The sequence below is a fragment of the Mus caroli genome, chromosome 13, assembly GCF_900094665.2.
Source record: "Mus caroli chromosome 13, CAROLI_EIJ_v1.1, whole genome shotgun sequence".
NCBI classification, from domain to species: domain Eukaryota; kingdom Metazoa; phylum Chordata; class Mammalia; order Rodentia; family Muridae; genus Mus; species Mus caroli.
The window spans coordinates 85,437,624-85,458,304 of NC_034582.1; the positions used below are offsets into that span (position 1 = coordinate 85,437,624).

General features: G+C 37.6%; 1 protein-coding gene across 10 annotated transcripts in view; it reads left to right on the forward strand.

Moving 5' to 3' along the window:
• Ssbp2 (single stranded DNA binding protein 2) overlaps nt 1-20,681 on the forward strand; it is a 240,715-nt gene that overhangs the window by 160,163 nt on the left and 59,871 nt on the right. For 7 of the 10 annotated variants that reach the window (XM_029468157.1, XM_029468156.1, XM_021180034.1 and 4 more), the window contains one exon: nt 19,491-19,580. The exons of the other annotated variants lie outside the window; for them this stretch is intronic. In XM_029468157.1, the coding sequence (XP_029324017.1) occupies nt 19,491-19,580 (90 nt within the window). The remainder of the gene's footprint in view (nt 1-19,490; nt 19,581-20,681) is intronic. 10 annotated transcript variants of the gene reach the window in all.

The window sequence follows — 20,681 nt, forward strand, 5'->3', positions numbered from 1 at the left end:
TATTGCAAAGGGATTGTTTCTCTGATTTTGTTCTTACTCCATTTGGCATTTGTATATATTGCTACTCTTTTTGTTTGTTTGTTTGTTGTTTTGTTTTTTCTTTGAGTTGATCTTGTATCCATCTACTTTGCTGAAAGTATTTATCAGCTATAGGAGTTTCCTTGTGGAATTTTTAGGGTCACTTATGTATACTATCATGCAAAAAAACCTCTACTACTTTGACTTCTTTCTTTTCAATTTGTATTCTTTTGATATCCGTTAGTTTTCTTATTTCCTCTAGCTAAAAGTTCAAGTTTACATTGAATAAATAAGGAGAACATAGTCAGTCTTGTCTTGTTCTAGGCTTATTGGAATAGCTTTGAGTTTTTGTCAAATTAATTGATGTTTGGTATAGTCTTGCTGTAGATTACCTTTATAATGTTTAGGTATGTCCCTTGAATCCATAATCTCTCTAGGATTTTTATTACAAAGGGGTATTGTATTTAGTCAAAAGCCTTTTTTGCATCTAATGAGATGATCAGGTGTGTTTTTCTTTTCAGGTTTTTATATGATGAATTACATTTACATTATTTTGTTTATTGAACCATCCTTGCATCTCTGGGGTGAAATCTACTTGATCATGGTGAATAATCATTTTTCTGTGTTCTCGGATTTAGTTTGCAATTATTAAGTATTTTTATATCTTAAGTTCATAATTGAAATCAGTCTGTAATTCTTTTTCCTTGTTGATTCTTTGTATTGTTTGCATATCAGAGTGACTGTGGTCTCAGAAAATGAATTTGGCAATATTCCTTTTGTTTCTATTTTGGGGTATTGTTTGAGGTGTATTAGTATTAGCTCTTCTTTGAATCTCCTGTAGAATCCTTTACTAAAACCATCTGCCCATGAGCTTTTTTAGTTGAGAGACTTTCAGTGACTGCTTTACTGGGGGTTATGGGTTTATTTGTTTATCTGATCTTGACTTAACATCAGTAAGTGGTAAGTATGGAGAAAATTATCTATTTCTTTTAGGTTTTTCAATTAGGTAGCATACAGGTTTTTAAAGTATGCCCTTGTGATTTCTCTGAATTTCCTTGGTGTCTGTTGTTCTGTCCCCTTTTAATTTCTGATTTTGTTAATCTGGATATTCTCTCTGTGTCTTTTTGTTAGCTTTGATAAGAATTTGTCTATTTTGTTGATTCTTTTGAAGAACCAGCTCTTTTTTTTTTTAATTGATTCCTGGTATTGTTCTTTTTCTCTTTTATTGATTTTAGCTCTTGGTTTGATTATTTCTCATGGTTTAGTCCTCTTGTGTGTGCTTACTTTTTGTTTTAGAGTTTTCAGGTGTACTGTGTAGTTACTAGTAAAATATCTTCCTTTTTTTCACCTTTTCTTGTTGACACTTAGTGCTATGAAATTTCCTCTTAGCACAGCCTTCATTGTGTCCCACAAATTTGGGTATGCTGTGTATTAATTTTCAGTGAATTTTAGTGTCCAGTTTCTACCACAGCCAGGATTCATGGGTCCAGGAGTCAAGGGGTGGTGGTTCTACTCACTATCACTCCTAGTGACCCACTGGGAAAGTTTTTGCTTCCTGTCCCTGCTACCCTATGTTCTGCTGGCCTAGAAGTTTTGGTTCCAGAGGAAGGAGTGCTCCTGCTTCCATTCCACAGGAATCTCAGACTTCCCCCAGGTCATTTTGGGCTTCTAATGACCTTAAACTAGCAAGGCCATATCTACTCCTATACAAGACCACACCTTCTAATAGTGCCACTTCCTGGGCCAATTATATTCCTACAACCACATTTAGAGAGTCTTTAATTTCTTTATTGTTCTCTTGGCTTATTTTTTTATTTAGTAGAGCCTTGTTCAGTTTCCATGACTTTTTAGGCTTTTTGTTGTTTCTATTGATACAATCTATAATAGTCTGATAGGATACTACGAGTTATTTCAGTTTTCTTGTGTTTGTTGAGATGTGTTTGTGACCATGTATGTGGTCAATTTTCGAGAAAGATCCATGATGCTCTTGAAGGTTTGTTTTTGAGTGTGTGTTTGTATGAAATTTTCTGTAAATATCTGTTAGGTCAATTTGGTTTATAATGTAGGTTAGCTCCAGTGTTTCTCTGTTTAGTTTTTGTCTGGGTGACCTATCCATTGATGAAAGTATGATATTGAAGTCTCCGGCTATCAGTGTGTGAGGGTCAATATCTGTTTTAAGCTGTAATAGTGTATGTTTTAACAAACTGTGCTACCTTTGTGTTTGGGACATAGATGTTAATAATTGAAATGTCATTTTGGTGGGTTTTTCTGCCACAGACCCTCTGGATCCCTCTGTCTGCGTGGAACGGGGTCTCTCCATGCGGTTGGGCAAAGAGTGGATGAATGAGTGACAAACAGACACACACAGGAGAGTTCGTGTGTAGAATCTGAATGTAATTTACAATTCGAGCTTCAGACTTTTATACAGAAGACAATAAAAAAGTTGGGTGACATACCCGCAAGGTACAAATGAGGTTACCGGATGCTTAATGATTCTTACACAGAACAGAGGAATGAAAACGTAAAGATCGGAAGGAACTGGGCAATAAAATAATTGAGACAAAGTCAGCCCTATCTAAGGTCAGCTATAGTCTTAGAAGCCAGGTGTGAGTACTTTTCACTCCTAGGGCATGGGCTTTCACACCCAAGTCATGGTTCTAACTAGGGAGTTCCGTTCTAGCTATCCATCTCATGAATAATGCAATAATCTAAAACCACAGCCCGATCTGCTTCCTAAACCATAGTAAATTCCTGTAAATAGGTGTAACTCAGCTATAATTCTAAGCATCTATTCTGGTTTCCCCTACGGTCAGAAACTTCTTTCTTCCTAGGTGATGGTAGATTCCTGTGAAGGGCAGTGACCTAACTTTTACTCAAAGAGATAATGTAATACCAGGAGCAGTACTGTATTCCAAACCAAGGTCTTGCTAAGGACGAACTAGGACTGTTGGAACACTGGTGGACGGCTTTAGCTATGTCAGAATTCAATCTTAAAAGGCACTTATGATAGGAAAATATTGAGAGAGAGCACGTGGATCCATACACTAGACTAACTCGGGAATGGAACTCGGGAATGAAAAATTACTGTATGGGTAGGGAACGCTAGACTCCAGGAGGAGAGCTTCCTTGAAGCTCTTTTGCCTCATGAGTGACTTTTAAGCCTTTCGGCCTGTCCAGTTGACTCGACTGGAGAGCATAGCATTTTTCCTTTGATGAATATAGAGTGCCCTTTACTGTCTTTTTTGATAAATTTTGAAGTCTAATCTTTTAGTTATGAAATAGCTATACTAGCTTGCTTCTTTGGTCTGTTTGGTTAGAATATGTTTTTCTAATCTTTTACCCTGAGGTGATGTCTATCCTTGATTTTGAGGTGTGTTTGTTGTGTGTAGTAGAAGGATGGATACTGTTTTCAAATCCATCTTGTTAGTTTGTGTCTTTTTATTAAGGAGTTGAGACCTTTGATGTTGAGAAATATCAATGACCAATGAGTGTTGATTTTTATTTTGTTGTAGTTGCTGCTGCTGTTGCTTTCGGTGGTAGTGGTTGTGTGTGTGTGTGTTCCCCTTCTTTTGGTTTTGTTGGTGTGAGATTATTTATTTCCTGTCTTTTCATGTATGTATTTAAACTCCTTGGGAGAGAGTGTTCCCTCTAGCATCTTTTGTAGAGCTAGATATATAGATTGATATTGTTTAAATTTGGCTTTATCATGGAATATCCTTATTTTCTCCATCTATGGTGATTGATATTTTGCTGGATATAGTTGTCTGGGCTGACATTTTAGTCTCTTAGAGTTTGTGGTATCTCTCTCCAGGACTTTCTTACTTTTAGAGTCTTCATTGAGAAGTTGGATATAATTATAATAGATGTACTTTCATATTTTTTCCCTTGCATCTTTTAGTATTCTTACTTTAGTCTATATGTTTGGTGTTTTGATTATTATGCGGGGAGGGGACTTTCTTTTCTGCTCCAATCTATTTAGTGTTCTGTAAGCTTCTTGTACTTTTATAGGTATGTCCTTTAGGTTAGGCAAATTTTCTTTTATGATTTTGTTGAATAATATTTTCTGGGCCTTTGGGTCAGATTCTTCTCCTTCCTTTATTCCTATTTTTCTTGGGTTTGTTCTTTTTATAGTGTCCTAGATTTCCTGGATCTTTTGTGTCAGTGATGTTTTAGATTTAACATTTTCTTTGATTGATATATCTATTTCTTCTCTTATATCATCAATGCCTGAGATTCTGTCCTTTATCTCTTGTATTCTGTTGGTGAAAATTTCCTCTGTTGTTCTGTTTGAATTCCTAAACTTTTCATTTCCAGAACACACTTTTTTTTGCTTCCTTTATTGCTTCCATTTCCGTTTACAGGTCTTAAGCAGTTTTGTTTCCTTCAACTGTTTTTTTTTTTTTTTCTTGGCTTTCTTTAAGAAATTTATTCATTTCCTTCAATTGTTCATTTTTGTTTTCCTGGCTTTCTTTAAGGGATTTATTCATTTCCTCTTGAAGAACCTCTATCATTTTCGTACAGTTTGTTTTAAGGTCTTTTTCTTGTGTGTCAGCTATGTTGGAATAATTAGGGCCTGCTGTGGTAGGAGAGCTGAGCTGTAGTGAAGACATACTGCTCTGGCTGTTACCGATTGTGTTCTTTTGCTGGAGTTTAGGCATGTTTTATATGATTATATGTCTAGGTGCTGATTTCTGGGTTTCTCTTTGTTGGGTGGGTATTTTGCTCATTGATTTCCATTTCTTCCCTTGATTTTCAGAGTGTGGTGGCTGTGTGTTGCCTGTTTTCCTGGCCTGATCAGTTGGTGTGTTTACAGAGAATGCCTGCTGGTGTGGGAGGAAGGGATGCAGGGAAGAGTGGGATCAGGAAGGGGAGGGCAATCTATAGGGACATGAGCACTGGGAAAGACAGGCTACAGCTGGTGTTCGGGTGCAGTGCTAGTTGCCTGAGAGATTTGGTATTGGGAACAGAGAGCATGTTTCACTTTTAGGATTTTTTTAATCCTTTATTTTCTGCAATCTAAACATGATATATTTTTGATTGTATAATGGTTGCTGTTCTGTATTCCCTAGTTTTGGTGTTTGGTGACTGATAGTAATTAAGATGAATTCTCAATTTTTTGTGCTTCACTCATGTGGTGGTTTGAATATGCTTGGCTCGGAGTGACACCATTAAGTGTGGCCTTGTTCAAGTAGGTATGTTCAAGTAGGTTGGAGAAAGTGTGTCACTGTGGGGATGGGACTTGAGACTTTCCTCGTAGCCTTATGAGAACCAGTCTTCTCTTTGCCTTTGGATGAAGATGTAAAACTCTCAGCTCCTCCAGCTCTGTCCTCTGTAGCACTCTTGGGTCTGGTTGACTCCACTCCATTGCCTCTGGTGTTCTTCGTGATCAACTCATGGTACTGGCATCTCCTACTTGCTGCAACTAGGCTTCACCAATAGCCTCTCATAGGCTCCCTTCCTGGTGCCAAGCCTCAACTTCTTTGTAGGACCCCTTCAGTCCTGGGTTGTCAACTGCAGTTGAGGCTATTACCAAGTCTAGCTGCAACACAAAGTACAACCTTGGCTATCTCTGGAAAACAGCTTCTTTGTGCTCTCAGAAAACACTTTCCGGAAAGTTTCTCCTCAGTGATACTCTTTTTTTTTCTTCTTCTTTTTATTTATTGAATGTATGTGAGTTCACTATCATCTGGCCAAGCATATTCAAACCACCACAACATACTACATCTATCTGTCTTGGTTTTATTATACTTTAGATTATACATATTTTAGTTGCCCCACAGTTTGTGCATAATTTGCCTTGTCTTTTGTTTTGTTTTTAGTGTTTTTTTTTCATTCTCCTTATATTTCTGTTTAATAATTGGCAGACTCACAGTCTTCCATCAGCCATTATTACTTTACTAATAACACTCAAGGTAGAGGAAACTTCATAATACTACATTCCCAACACTCTTCTGAATGGTCTGTTATTTGTCCTCTATGAAATAAAATAGGGTCATTTGTTTTAAAGTTATTTGAAAAAATGACATAGACACTTTTGTGCTTGTAAATAAATATCAGAAACCTAGAAATATGTGCAGATTGGGAAAGAAGAGAGTAGAGATACATAGAGATAGAGAAGCAGGGCTGCTCAAATCTTTATAGAAAGGATACTGGAAACCTTGGCTACTGATAAGAATGGCAAAAATGTCAATGATACTTACTTAGTTGCCTCTGTCCTTCCAGACATGCTTTACCTGTCATGTCCCACTGACCTCTGAAACAGCTGGTAGTATATCAAATGGCAGTAATAATAGCTAATACTTATTGATCCCATATTTTATGCCAGTCACTATTGCAATTGCTTTCTCTAAATCCATCCATTGAATCTCTGAGCAATAGAACAGCTCAATACTGTCAGCATGCACATTTTCTTGGGAAGAACTCTTTGCTGAGCTTCAGTAACAGAAGTTTCACAGAGGAAACACATTCTTATTGTCTTGCTTTTAACTGTATATTTTACATTGTGTTATAGTATGTGAGTCTTGGCTCGGTCATTGCTTGCCCCTTTTTAATTTCTTTTTAAATTAGTACCAATATCAAAATATAAAACACATTCCAACTGTTTAAAAACCACGGTTTTTAAAAATTGACATACCTTAGAAGTTCAATCTCTTACATATCCAGAGTTCTTTTTGAATTTGTATTTCAAAAGAGAATAACAGGGCATATTTACAATCAAGTTAAAGAAAACACAAAACCCAGTAGTATAGAAAGTTCACTGTTGACATTCTGGGATTTCCGACAGTCTGGGCTCCCAAGGACCTGGCAGCTCCACTGCACTGCTCTGCCATCCACAGCACTGCCACTCTGGTCATCATTTCAGGAAGACTTCACCCCACAGCGTTTGATGTCCTCATTGTTTGTCCCACAGTCCTGGCATCCCAATACGCTGGGTCTTCAGATAGCTGCACTGTGCTAGTAGTCGGTCCTGGCTGTCTTTAGGGTCTCTAGCCCTTGCCCATGATGCTGTGTCTCAGCTCAGTGCTTTCATTTCTCTGTTGTGATGTCCACTTGTCCAGCCTAACAGCCTGGCGCACGTTAAATGTTGGTGTCCACACTTTTGTTTTCTTTCTCATTCTTCTGCCCCCTGTACTGTGGAGAAAACTCCCCATCCTCATATCGAGTTCTTGTGAGAATGTAACTCTCACTGGGTCATTGAGTCCTGTGTCTGTGGATCTTCAGGACTTTCTGTTGACCATCTCATCTCATGGCCAGCTCTCTCCTATCATCAAGGAACCCTTGTCTGTCCTCTTCAGGTCAGCAAGCATTGCTTCCTCGGGGCTTGTTAGCATTACTATTCTAATAAGAATGTTTAAAAAGTCCTTTCAAACATACAGTTTTCTTCAAGATTAGCTTAACCAAAACTTCAGTGAAGCTCATTAACTATTTGACAGCTTTCTTCTTACTGTGCATGCTCACAGGGTCTTACAGGTGACCCAAATTACCTGCAATGTGAGTAGACCTTTGCTTTTCTTGTATTTGGAGAGGTTTAGCCCACTCTCAATGTGTGGAAGATGGGTGACAGTGCCTCTGCTGAGGCATAAGAACTCAAATGGCTTGTAAATATGTAAAGAATATAACATTTTTATTGAAGAATGGCATCACTATCTTAGAATACTTACCTCTGTAACCTTAAGGTATATTCCCTTTCTCATTATAGTCTCCTTCAGTGCTGTTTATGTGGTCAGAAAGACCATTGTATGGTTGGTTTACCTCTAGCTGGGTTCTTACCTATATATACACATTAGGTTCTCTTGCTGATTACTTTACAGAGTTAAATAATTATTTCTCTTTCTGTCTGCCAAGCATAGAGAGAATGCTGGAAAGCATGTAGGTTTTCTGCTTGCAGGAATGCTGTTGTTAGGTATCCATTACATCTGGCTTCTCAACTTCTTAATTTTTTTTTTTTTTTTTTTTGGCTTTTCGAGACAGGGTTTCTCTGTATAGCCCTGGCTGTCCTGGAACTCACTTTGTAGACCAGGCTGGCCTTGAACTCAGAAATCCTCCTGCCTCTGCCTCACGAGTGCTGGGATTAAAGGTGTGCACCACTATGGCCAGCTTCTCAACTTTTGATACAATTGTGAGCTGTAGTTTACTTGTGTCCAGCATCTAGCAGGCCCTGAGTCCTACACTGGGATTTCGAGTTTCTTAGTGTCTATAGTTTCCTCTGTTTGATACTCCCTTAAATGCATTAAAGGCTACAGTTTACTTATGAATTATTCCTTTTACTGAGTAAAAATGCTTTTTATATCCCCTAATTCTTTTTGCCTTAACTTTTATTTTGTTAAAGTATCTAATTTGATTTAGTTGAGTAACCTAACATTTGTGATTCTATAGTGAAAGAAATATTGATTTTTATGGCTTTATATATAAGCAGTGTTTAAAACCATGTTCACTTAATGGTTAGCTATGACTGGGTGCCATATATTAGACCTTAATCTTAAAAATGAGTTATATGGTCATCTTTAGTACTCAGATTCCTCCCCAGATGTAATGATTCTACAAATCAGTGGATATTTTATATGTAATAGCACCATTGATTCATGTTCATCATCTATGGGGAATGTTACTAGGAAGACTATATAATTTACTCTGTGTTACCCTTCTTTATGCATGCAACTATTAGGAAATAAGAAAAACAAGTATGAATTAAATTGGCTTCTGTCAGTTTTCTTCCAGGAACTTGATACACTTGCCTGGTGTAAAACAGCATATGCTATGTTAGAATTTGTATACTTATTAATTCTGTAAATGACAGAACATTTATTATATAAAAAACCAAAATATCAACATAATAAACTCAGACTTAGTTTAGCCACCTTATACCATGTTTGTGCTACCTACACAAGAAAGAAGCCTGTTCTCTTAGGACAGTTTTCAGTTACAAAACAGCAACTTTAAATATAGTGTGGTCAGCACTACAGCACAGTAATGCAAGGGTTATAGGAACCATAAATCCTGATTTACTGTTTGTTAATGTTTAGATCGTGAAACTAGAAAGGGGACCTCGAGAGGAAGAAAAGACCTCCAGGCGGGGTGGGCAGTGAAATATGTGTCGTGAAAGTAGATGCTGGGTACTGCGGGGAAGGACAACAGGTAGGTCGGGGGCTCTGGCTCAGGACAGGAGAGAACACAGAATGCATGGCAGTGCCATAGTGAAGCCCATGGCTGCCAGACAGTGATTTAAAGCACAGTTACAGCCACATCATGCTGAAGTTTGCCAACACTTGGCTTCAGCTCTTTTGACCTTTCCTACTGTGTCACGTGCTCCCTTGCTGGCCACACTACCACATACTTCCTCTTCCTCCACGTGGCACTGGGTGACGTCCTGACACCTTTGAACACTCAGCACTAGCCCTTCCTGGCTTTCCTCAATGCACCTTCCCCTCTGTAACTTTCACCATGCTGATGCTTACAGTGAGTCTAATCATCTGTCTTCTTTTAAGATTGTAATTGTCTCTGAGAAGAACAGGGTCAGCTTACTATAGCCTTACACATATGCTGCATGTAAAGTTTGTTGTGTATTAATTCATGGATGAGTGAGAAACATCAAGTCAAAAATTGAATTGAAATATGTGTACAAACCTAAGGCACCTCAGTATTTAATTTTCCATTCTTAGATTTGAATTCTGGGCTCATTTGATTTTGAGATGGATATTTAGGTGGCCTGGAAAACTATGTAGGTCAGGCTATACCCAAACTCAATGATCCTCCTGCCTCTGCCTCCCAAGTACTAAGAATACTAATATGCTTCATTTCACCACACCTGGCTTTTGAGCCATTTTTATATTGAAAAAAAAGCAATATTTAAGTTTCTATTTCAAAAATGTTCTATCCAGCCTTATTTCAGTGTTTCCCTAAAGGAATTTGATCTACTTCTAGGAAGGAAAGCCATACTCTTTTAAGGATGAAGACTTTTTAGCATGAGAATATCATAAAAAATATGATACAGTATATAAAGGCAGGTTCAAGGCATTGTAAGCATTTCGAGTGGCAGTCTGAGGGAGGAGAGCCCACTAGCCCCCAGTGCGACAGCTTCAGGGACAGCATCCCTCTAGTGTAGGATAGGATAGATCTGTCTTTATAAGACACATCAGCTTCTGCCCTGTGCTTCCTAATCAGCATCACGAGGAAGAGCCATGGTTACCGTAGATCACAGTAACACAGGATTAGAAAGAGAACCATACATTTTGGTAAATTAAGTTTTAACCACTGTCCCACAAGAGTCTGCTTTTAAAACAACTCATTATTACACTTAAGAACCCTTAAACCTAATCAAACCAAACCACAAACAACAACAAAACCCCTATATTTTTGTGTTCTAAAAGGGAGAACCAATTATTGGTAGAATTTCCTGTTTTCTGTTGGGTTTATTTTATTTTGTATAGATACGATCTATTTTTAGGCACTTTGTTAAAGTAATTTGAAACTATCTTTTAAAAGTATTCCACAGATGAAAAGGCTCCCTACGAAGCTGTCCTTTACCTGTGTGTTTTTTATGTGCTGAACTATAGGGCTTCTTGGTTGTGCTCCATGAAGCAATTAAAGAGTTTAAAACTGCAGTGTCCGAGATAAGCAGTTACTCTCCATACTGAGAGAAAAGATGGGGCACCTGCTTGCCAGTGAGAGCAGGCTCAGTGATCTAGTTACTGTTTCAGCTTGGGGTGAAAAGAAGCAAGTGTCTTATTTACTAAGTCATCTTCACATTGTGCCTTTCTCTATGCTGTCTGCTCCACCCCTTTAAATAAACAGTTTGGTTTTTTTTTTTTAAACTAAGTAATAAGATTTTGGCTCAAGCTATTCTTGGGTTCCTTTTTGATGCGTACTAACTTTATTAAAAGATAAAATGTTCTAAATACCTTTAAAATATTCAGTGATAGAAATCTTCCAAGTTATAATAAAATGATTCAAATTTTTGCTTTAAAAATCCATTAAATTTCTGCTTGATCATGTTCACTGATTTGTTCTGTGTAAAACTTGAAATAGCTTATTAGTTATATGCTTTTTCAGATCCATGCTAACAATGTTGTTAAGGGAAAATCTATATTTGAGAACTGTTAGCTTTACATTTTTTCCTATGAATTTAATATTTGTATATATCAAAAAGAAAATAGTTTTTGAGTTTTTTGTTTGTTTGGTTGGTTTTTTAAAATATCTTGTAGCTTGTGGTCTTGCTGTGTAGCATAGGCTGACCTTAAATTCCCAGCATCCTCTTTGTCTTCCTAAGTGCTGGCTTATGGGCAGGTCCTGCCATACCCAACACAAGTCCCCATCTTCTATCATGGTGAGCTAAGGTGTAAGTGATATATCTTTAAAATGAATATTATGGATTCCTTCTTGGAAAAAGATTAGTATTGAAATACAAATGCCAGGCATTTAGTTCCTGCTCTTGGTGGAGAGCTGCAGCTCCATAGGACAAAGACTTTACAGAAGAGCTTCTTCAGTACAAGGGCTATGGGAGTCGTTTTTAGAACAAATGTGTCTTGGATTCTAAGACAAGACTACTTTAGGATGATGGAGTAAGCAGATGAAAGAAATCCTGCAGGACACCATGGTTAGGAAGTATATGTACCGTGGAGATCTTAACAGCAGGCACATGTAGAGATCTGTGCAAGTGATCGCCATTGTTGTGATGGTGATGGTGGTAGTGGTTGTTGTCCTCATTGTTATTGTGGTTTAGGGTGACTGATGGAAGACCTGTATTACAGGCAGACATAGCAAAATATAGGTAGAATAACTATTGGCATCCAGGGATGAGCTGCCGCTTGTATGGGCTCTGGTAGAATCTAGCTTTCTACTGTTTCTCTCTGAACTAATGTGAAGAAAGAACTGTAGGATACTAATTTGGGCCTCTGGAACACTCAACATTAGTCAGGTAAGAATGGAGCCAACCTAGAGAAGTAGACACTTTTCCAGTGATGTAAATAAATGAAGCCCCATTCCAGCTCAGGGCCTGTTCGCTCTGCAACAGGACATATGGCCAAATAGGCACCGTCAGCATGCTGACAGGATGTGAATTCCAAACGTGTGCGTGTTTGTGCTTCCTGCCGTAGGACTGTGGAGTCTAGACAGGATTGGTGGATCGTTCATTACCAGTCAGAGTTTTCACTTTGTAGAGGAGCAGAAAGGAGGTTAGAGACCCAGGGGGCAGCTCGGAAGGAGATGTGTTTTGTGGCATCTTCTTCCCTCTTCCCTCTGCCACTGTCCCTGCAGAATGAAGAGAACCGATTGACCTGAGCAAGATGCAAAGCCAGTTATAGAAGGATGGCAGCAGATAGCAGCCAAAGCATGCGGTTTATATGGGATTTATTTTCCTTTACTTATTCTTAACCAGGAGATTGATTTTAATGAAAATTATATAATTAGGGAATAGATAGTTAAAACCAGGTTAACTACATTGAATTCCAAAGATCTTTAGAGTTACCTTCTAAATGTCCTTTGAACAATATTTTTCAGAAATGAAGTAGTCATTTAGGTGTGTTAGTTTTCATTTCTCACAGAGTTCCTTTCAGATTTGAAAACCAGTCTACCTCCATCCACAACAGGCATTTTCAACAAATACCTCCATCCACAACAGGCATTTCTAACAGATACCTCCATCCACAACAGGCATTTCCAACAAATACCTCCAGATTCAGTGATGGGCAACAGACTCAGAAGCTTAAGACCCTCCCAGGCTGTCCACTTGCAGTTGGTACAGCAGAAGTGTAGGTTTTCTACACTTGGGTCTGTGCCCCATTTCACAGAGGTGACATTCCTATGTGAGTCTCCTGGGCAAGAGCTGACAGAGGCAGAAGGAGAAATAGACGAGCAATAATTGATATATGAAGGAAAGAATAAGAACTGGAAATTAGAGAATGTTCAGAGACAAAGTCAGCAAAGAAAAGAGAATGTTGATGTTTTCTTAGTGGAAAATCCTAAGCACATACTATTTAACATCCTCCTGGGTGCTGGAGGTGTATCACATGGCATACCTTGACTATAGTCGGGAAACTGAAATTTAGAAATTTAGAAACTAAACATTCAACCATGTGTGAATTATATTAAAAGTGTCTTTGCTGACATCTACAAGGCTGGATATTGTTCTCTTTTTATTTCCTAATTCATCTAGTCAGTATAATTTTTGTTTCTAGTTATTTCCATTAATCAGCAAAATAAAATTGTATTCAGACGATTCAAAAAAGGTACTGAATACCAATATTAGACCTTGCAGATACCAACAAAGGTAAAGTCAACGTAAAATGTATTGCTTTATATTCTTTATTATTAGAAAACAGAATAAAGTTCGACTAGTTATATGAGATGTTTGAAAATGGATGATAAAGTTTAACAAGTAGAAGAAAAATATTGTTTTAAAATAAACAGTAAAATAGAAAAAAAAAGGCAAACTAGTAATCAATTTGTAGAAAGATATTGAAGAGAAGGATAATTTACTTCAGGATTAAAAAACCAAAACTGTTGAGCCAGTTCCCCAGTGGTGGGCAACGTTTGTGAGGTGGTGGAGAGACCTGCTGCTGGGTGCCCTTGGCTGTGCAGTTTATGATTTATCTGTACACTAGAAGCTATATAGCTGCATTATTTGGCATCCAGACTGAGGAGGACGGATTTCAGACTTTAACAGCAAGGCCTAGAAAGGGACCAGGCCTCTTCCCTCACTTTCCATTTCGAGACTCTGCTTTGTAAACCCTGGAAGATTGATTGAAGAGAGCATGTCACTGGAAGGCTGTTCCTCAGGTGGAACTCTCTCCTCACGAGGGGAAGACAGACTTCAGTCTCCCTGCAGTCTGCTCAACTCTAAAGGGAGAGCCTTGTAAAGGATGTGAAAGTGAAGTGAACATGGAGAAAGTTAGGTGTGTCAGTGAAGTGAAAGGTCTGGAAAATCTTAAATGAGCAAATTCACACCTAAGTCGGGAATATAAAAGGAACAATGACTGTAGTTCTTTCAGAAACGCTCTTATATCCGAGGAAGCTGTTTTGCTGGTTTCGGTTTTGGTCTGGTCTTGCTGTCCCTGTTTTGTTTTGTTTTGTTTTGTTTTGTTTTGTTTTGTTTTGTTTTGTTTTGTTTTGTTTTTTAAACAGGGCCTCACCATGTAACCCTGGCTGGCCTAGAACTTGGTATGTAGACCAGGGTGGCCCTGAACTCACAAAGATCTGCCTGTCTCTATCTTCTAGATTCTGGCAATAAAGGCATGTGTCACCACACCTGCATATTCAAGAAATTTTGTTGCTGTATATTTTTAAACTACATTCTTTACATTAAATTGAAGTATATAAAACCATTTGATATGAATTTGTTCTGAAAGGGCAAATGTGATGCTCACATTGAAAAATACAAAATAGCAAAAAAAAAAAAAAAACATGTCAGGAGAATGAGGTCGTCAAAGTCTCAAATATCTACCAGCAAGTAAGAGTTCCTCTGATGACCAAACAGGGCTAACCTTAGAACACAGTGATGACTTATGACAGTTACCAATGCTCATGCTATGTTTCTCAGAGGAAAACCAATATCTATCAAATGGAAATGAAAGTTTCTTTTCTTATTTGTGAATTTTTGAAAGTTGTTTGTTTGTTTGTTTTGTTTTACAGGACTAGGCATACACATAGAAAGATTTCTTAATATAGTAAAGCTATCTTCAACAAGCATTCAGACTATTTAAGTGTTTCGAATCATAATTGATATTGCCAGATAGCTACTACCATCATTTTAAGATTTACTTGAAAATGCCTGTATATGGGTAGTGTGTGTTGTGCTGTCATAACAGTATATCTAAGATCAGAAATTTAGATAAAACCAAGTCTATGTCATAGCCGGGAGACTGGGAAGTCTGAGGCTGAGCACTGCCACCTAGTGGTAGGATGTTCCTGCTGTGTCCGTATTTGAGGAAGGCAGAAGAGCACATAGGACAAACTACCTCACCCATTCTTTTGAGACCTGTTAGAAAGGGAGAGCTTATATCCCCATCACCTCTTAAAGGTGCTACCTCTTACTTCATTCACATTGGTAACACATGAATTTGGGAAAAGACATAATTGAAATCATAGAGGCTTAAAATAGTGTAGATGACAAAATAATAAAACTAACAATCCTGTTTATTTTTAATCTCCTTTCAGTTTCTAAGTCTTATCACCACTTTATTTTTGCAGTTATTACTTTAGAGTTTTATATATCCTTAATATTTTTCTGTTCCACAAAAATGCAGATTTTACATCTTTATTTTTACTACGTAATTAGGACCTGATTCCCTAGTACTCTTAATAAATCAAAGGAGCAATTACTGGCGTATAAAATCTTAATAAATCTGATTATATTTTATGATAGAGCGAATCTTTTTAGCTTCATGTCTGCTTTTAACCTCTTAGAGGTATGTGGACCTCCTTCTCTCTACAATATTCAAATAGCAAGGCTAGTGATTTAATAAAATGTGTGTTAAGATGCACATTTCTTAAAAAATATTAAGTATGAAAGTAAGTAATTGAATCCAGCAGAAGACACTAAAAGGACATGTTTCCATCCAAACAGACGTCTTCCTGATTCAGTTAGCTATAAGAAATATTATAAAATCATAGTGTATGTTTTTCTTTCATTAAGATAAGCTATTATAAAAATCAGTCCAAAACAATTATATAATAAAGGATATTCCATGGTAGTCTAGTGAGAATTCTTTGTGGGAGTTTTAATATAACTGAGCTGTTTACTCTTGTTACATGGCTATACAGAGTCCTACACACTTGTGGGCTAGGCCCAGTTATAAGTTTCTGTTTATTCTTAGGTCATGGATTAACTCTGTCTCATGTGTTAGCAAATATCAAACAAGTTTGTTCAAGAAAGTAAGAACTCTTTCCTTCGAGAAGCTTTCCTTCACGTAGCGTGACTCTTTAAATTCAATACTTAGATTATTTAGATGGATACTTACACAAATTAGCATGCTCTTCAGTTGAAGGTTTATTACTTGACAGTACTTACAGAGCCAATCAGTTTACCTCTATGATACTAACAGAACAAGATTTGTGAGTGGACCAAATGGTGCTCCAGGCTGAGTCACATAATATAATTTGTTAGTAAGCCCAGTGCAAGTGGGTGACCAGTACGATCAGTATGACCAGATCGAGGTCCTCAAAGTGAAGTTTGGTCAGAGTGATCTGCTCTGTGACTTTGTGCCTCACATAGTTTCTAATATTGTGTTATTTTTGTATCTTTAAAAGAGGACTGAGAATTTCTCTTACACCAATAACTAACTAACTGGGCCATGGTCTGTATGTCATCTAGTTATCAGGCTCCTGGTGTTCAGATATCCTTATCATTGTGTGCAAAGCATGAGTGTCCGAAGTTCAGAATCCCTACTCTTAACATTGTACGACAAGAATTTGGCATGTTTTGAAATGTAAGGAGGAGAGTCTAAGAACAGGAAAATCTGGGCATGGTAGCATTGCCTTGTAATCTAGCTCTTAGGAGGCAGAGGGTTACCGTTATAGAGGACAGCTTCCAGTAGGTAATGAATTCTAGGACACTCAGGACTACATAAAACTTACTGCTGCTGCTACTTACTGTTGGGGGTGGGGAAGGGAGGGGAGGGGAGGGGAGAAGAGAGAAAGAGTGAGCAAAAGGGAGAGAGAGACAGAGGCAGACAGAGAGAGACAGAGAGAAAGGGGGAGACAGACTACAAAAACAATGAATGGCCCATTTGAGTCCATCAGGAGCCCCTGAAGCCTGGTCCACGGTTGATGTGTCCCTGTCACAGGGCTTTCAGAATTGCTAGCCCTGTCCTCTTGACTGTGAGGGATCCACCCTGTCCCTTTAGAACTCATTGGATCAGATCACAAACAAATATTCTCCCTTATTTGTTTTGTTTATTGTCTTTCTCCACTTGCTAGGAGTAAGCCTTAAAGTAACGGGTGTATTTCTGTTGTATTTGCTGCAACATGAACACTCAAAAGTCCTTGACTCCAGTGGCAAACCCAGAAAGGGAATATTTTCCTGAACTTATAAAATAACTTTATGGTCATAAAAAATCTATAAAGTATATCACAAGGTACATATATTATGAAGATCTTTGGAGGAAAAAAACTAGCAAATACCTGCAGACAATGTTCTCTGGAGAAAAATGACTTGTTAAATACTTACCTATGTGTTTTACCTTTTTATTACTACATTCTTCATCTGTTCATACAAATGAACTTGTTTTATTTTCCTAATACAGGAAAAAATCTTACCGGTATACTTTCTGGGTAACTAGAATTGATGAAAATGTAGGTTTGAATTATACAGTCTCAAGGACAGAGATCAAATCCTGCTTCCTAGACTTGGTTGTAATTGTACACTTTTAACCTAACTGTTGTTGATTGTAAATTTGTCCCCTCTGACATTATATTAAAATATTATGCAAGTTTAGTTAAATGGAAAATCAGTTTGCTTTCATTTTTAAAAGATCATGTGTGGTGCTGTACAAAATGAAAGGAGCCAAGAGTTGGCAGGGCTACATCAGGCAGTCGTCAGTAAGTCTGTCTTACTGCTGCTGCCTCCGAGCATGCTCATGTAGTCATGAGCAGCAGCTTCCTCTTTTGTATTCGTCTCCTTGGCTGTGGTTACATTTGGATTCATAAGTAAACAGCATTTCACAGGATCCCATTTCAGCCTAGATACTCTTGAGAACTGTGAAAATCATTGGTCTCAACAACCTCACGTACTGTGGAACTATGTACTAGAACTCGCTAAGATACTATATCATCTGTGGACTGAGTGCATTGATGGATGCAACAGGCAATAGTAGTCAGGGCAGCATGTATGTAACTGTGGGACCAGCATGTATGTAAGTGTGGTACCCATCGTAGTCAGGGCAGCATGTACATACATAACTGTGGGACCAGCATACATGTAAGTGTGGGACCCATAGTAGTCAGGGTAGCATGTATGTAGCTGTGGGACCAGCTTGGAATGTTTTTTCACAGCGAAGCTGTTAACTGTCACACTGGTGTGTCCTAAGCCTCCCTGGTGCCTTTATAGTAAATCATTCAGAGTCTTCTCTTGCTACTGTTTTAAAATATTGCTAACTACAGTTGCACTGCTGTAAACTGTAGCCCAGAACTTCCCTCCTCTAGCTGGCTGTGCCTCTGTACTTGTTCCACAGCCCCTTTCCTTAATGTCCTTACCCCCGACTGGCCAGTCTGTTCTCAGCTTTATGAGATCAGCTCTTTACCTTCCACGTCTGTGTAAGATCCTGTGCTATTTGTCTCTCTGCCCTGCTTTATTTGAACTTAACGTAATGTCCTCCAGGCTTATCCACACTGTCACAGTTTTTTAGGGCTAAATAAAACTCCGTTGTGTATATGGGCCACATTTTCCGCATTCATTCATTCATTCATTCATTCATTCATTCATCAGTGAATGTTTAGGTTGATTCTGTATTTTGGCTATTAGAAATAGCACTTCAGATAGAACAGGACTGCAGATATCTCTGCACAGTAATTGTTCCTCTTCTGGATATCTACGTGATAGTAAGGTTGCCCGCTGCTGGATTACTTCTATTTCTAGGTTTTGTTTTATTTTATTTTTATTTTTATTTTTCAGGACCTTGCATATGCTCTTCCATAAAGGTGGTACTAATTATGTCCTCATCTGGTCCCTTCTTTAGTATTTTTAGAACCTTAATGAAATTGAAAAATACAGTTGCTAGTTACAGAGCAGCTTCATGTGTACCAATGTGTATAAAAAAAGAAATCTATAGCCCTTATCTGACTACAAAGAATCCAAAGCAAAGGTTTTATTTTTTCATATTCCCATTTAATGAAATGCTAGGATTTCATGAAAAGCTTATAAATTAAATAAACTTTGAATTTTTCAAGCTGATAGTGTTACTAACTTGTGTGAGACCAGTGTCTTCCGAGCTAATTCAGTTGTTTCTTCAGCCTCCTGCCTGCATTTTCATCTTCTCACCTTACTTACACTTTATGTTTTGGGTAATGATTATAACATTAAAAATGAATAAAATTTGGCTATCTGTAGGCAGAAAGTGAATTTTACTTGTTTGTGACATAATTTAAGTATAACCTAAATAAAGGCCTTCTCCCAGTTCCTGTGATCGTCATACTAGACTTTTACCTGTTTGCACACTCATTGCTAATGTTTGCCATGTCAAGTGTCTGTACCTTCAATTAAGCATTTGTTAAAACTTTATCATCTGTCACTTACTCCCAGAACTTAATATATATTCAAATGTGTCATCTTATGAAAGATCTTTGTCTTCACCGAGTTTCTTCAGGCCTTTTACAGCCACTGACATTGTTTATACACTGTTAATCTCAGGGCACATGTAGAGTGGGAACCAGTGCTTTTGCTCGCAGGAGTGCAAAAGCAGCCACCCTGCAGTGTGCACCAGCCTGTGGTCCTGTGCCTTCTCTGTAATGATGTAGCTCTGTCTCTCCTTTATTCTTTGCAGAGTGCTGCAGCAGCTCCCAGCCCCGTGCTAGGAAACATGCCCCCAGGAGATGGCATGCCAGTAGGTCCCGTGCCACCAGGGTTCTTTCAGGTACTCAGAGTCTTGCTAGGGATGGTGAGGTGGAGGGACCACTGCTTGGTGTTATTAATGGTGATGGAGTAGGACGAGGCTCTTTGAGTTCTTGTAGATTGATTCTTAAAGTAAATGTGATATTGTACAGCCAACTCTTGATTGCTCGGGCTGGTCATTCATATATTTCCCTTCCTCTGTTGTATTATTTCTTATAATATTAAGTCATTTCATTTGATTAAGAAAGAAAAGAAATGAAAGTACAAATTAGACTATTAAGTTCACCGTGGTGAATACTTTGTGGGAAATAACATCTTTAATGTGAAAACGTTTTGCTCATTTTCAACGTCTGTATTTCTGTAGACTAAGAATAATCAAGATTTGGCTGTATTTTCAAATGTAGCCAAGTCATAATCTATTCACTTAATAAAAATTATACTTTGTATCAAATACTTGAAATCACCTTTGTAGTTTTTCAGCTGGAATATTTATTAATATAATTATATAAAATTTGAAGATCAGATTTTCAATTGTGTATTTAGCTTTTTAAAATTTCAGCAATGAAAATTTTAAAATTCCTTTTAGCAATGACAGTAATGATTTTAGAGCTATAATGCATAATTTTTAAAATTTTATAGATCTTTACTTTAAATCTGAGAGAATTCTAACCCAAACCACAGACCCATATAAATTCTGAAGACTTTTTTCTATATATTAATTTTATCACACTCTTTGAGAAAATTAAGAATTTAGGAGTTAAGAATTGGAGGTGGGAGACATTACAGTAATTAATATCTAACATACTATCTTGTTAATATGGTATGCACCTATAAGCCAAATTGATAATTCCAAAATTTGATAATAATTGGTTAGTAATTCATACCATTATTAAGGTACTTGCAGAGATTAACTTGTAAATAATTTTGCAAAATAGATCTATAGAATCAAAAGATCTCATTTAGAACTTCAAACCAACCCTGCATGTTTAGGGAATATTTATTTGTCTAGCTGCTCTTTATTGTTACTGGAGTAATAAGAAAGATGTAATAGTCATGTTAGAGCCACATTCTACCCTGAGACCCTAAGTCCAGCTCTTGGTCATTACACAATCAGCTCATAAGA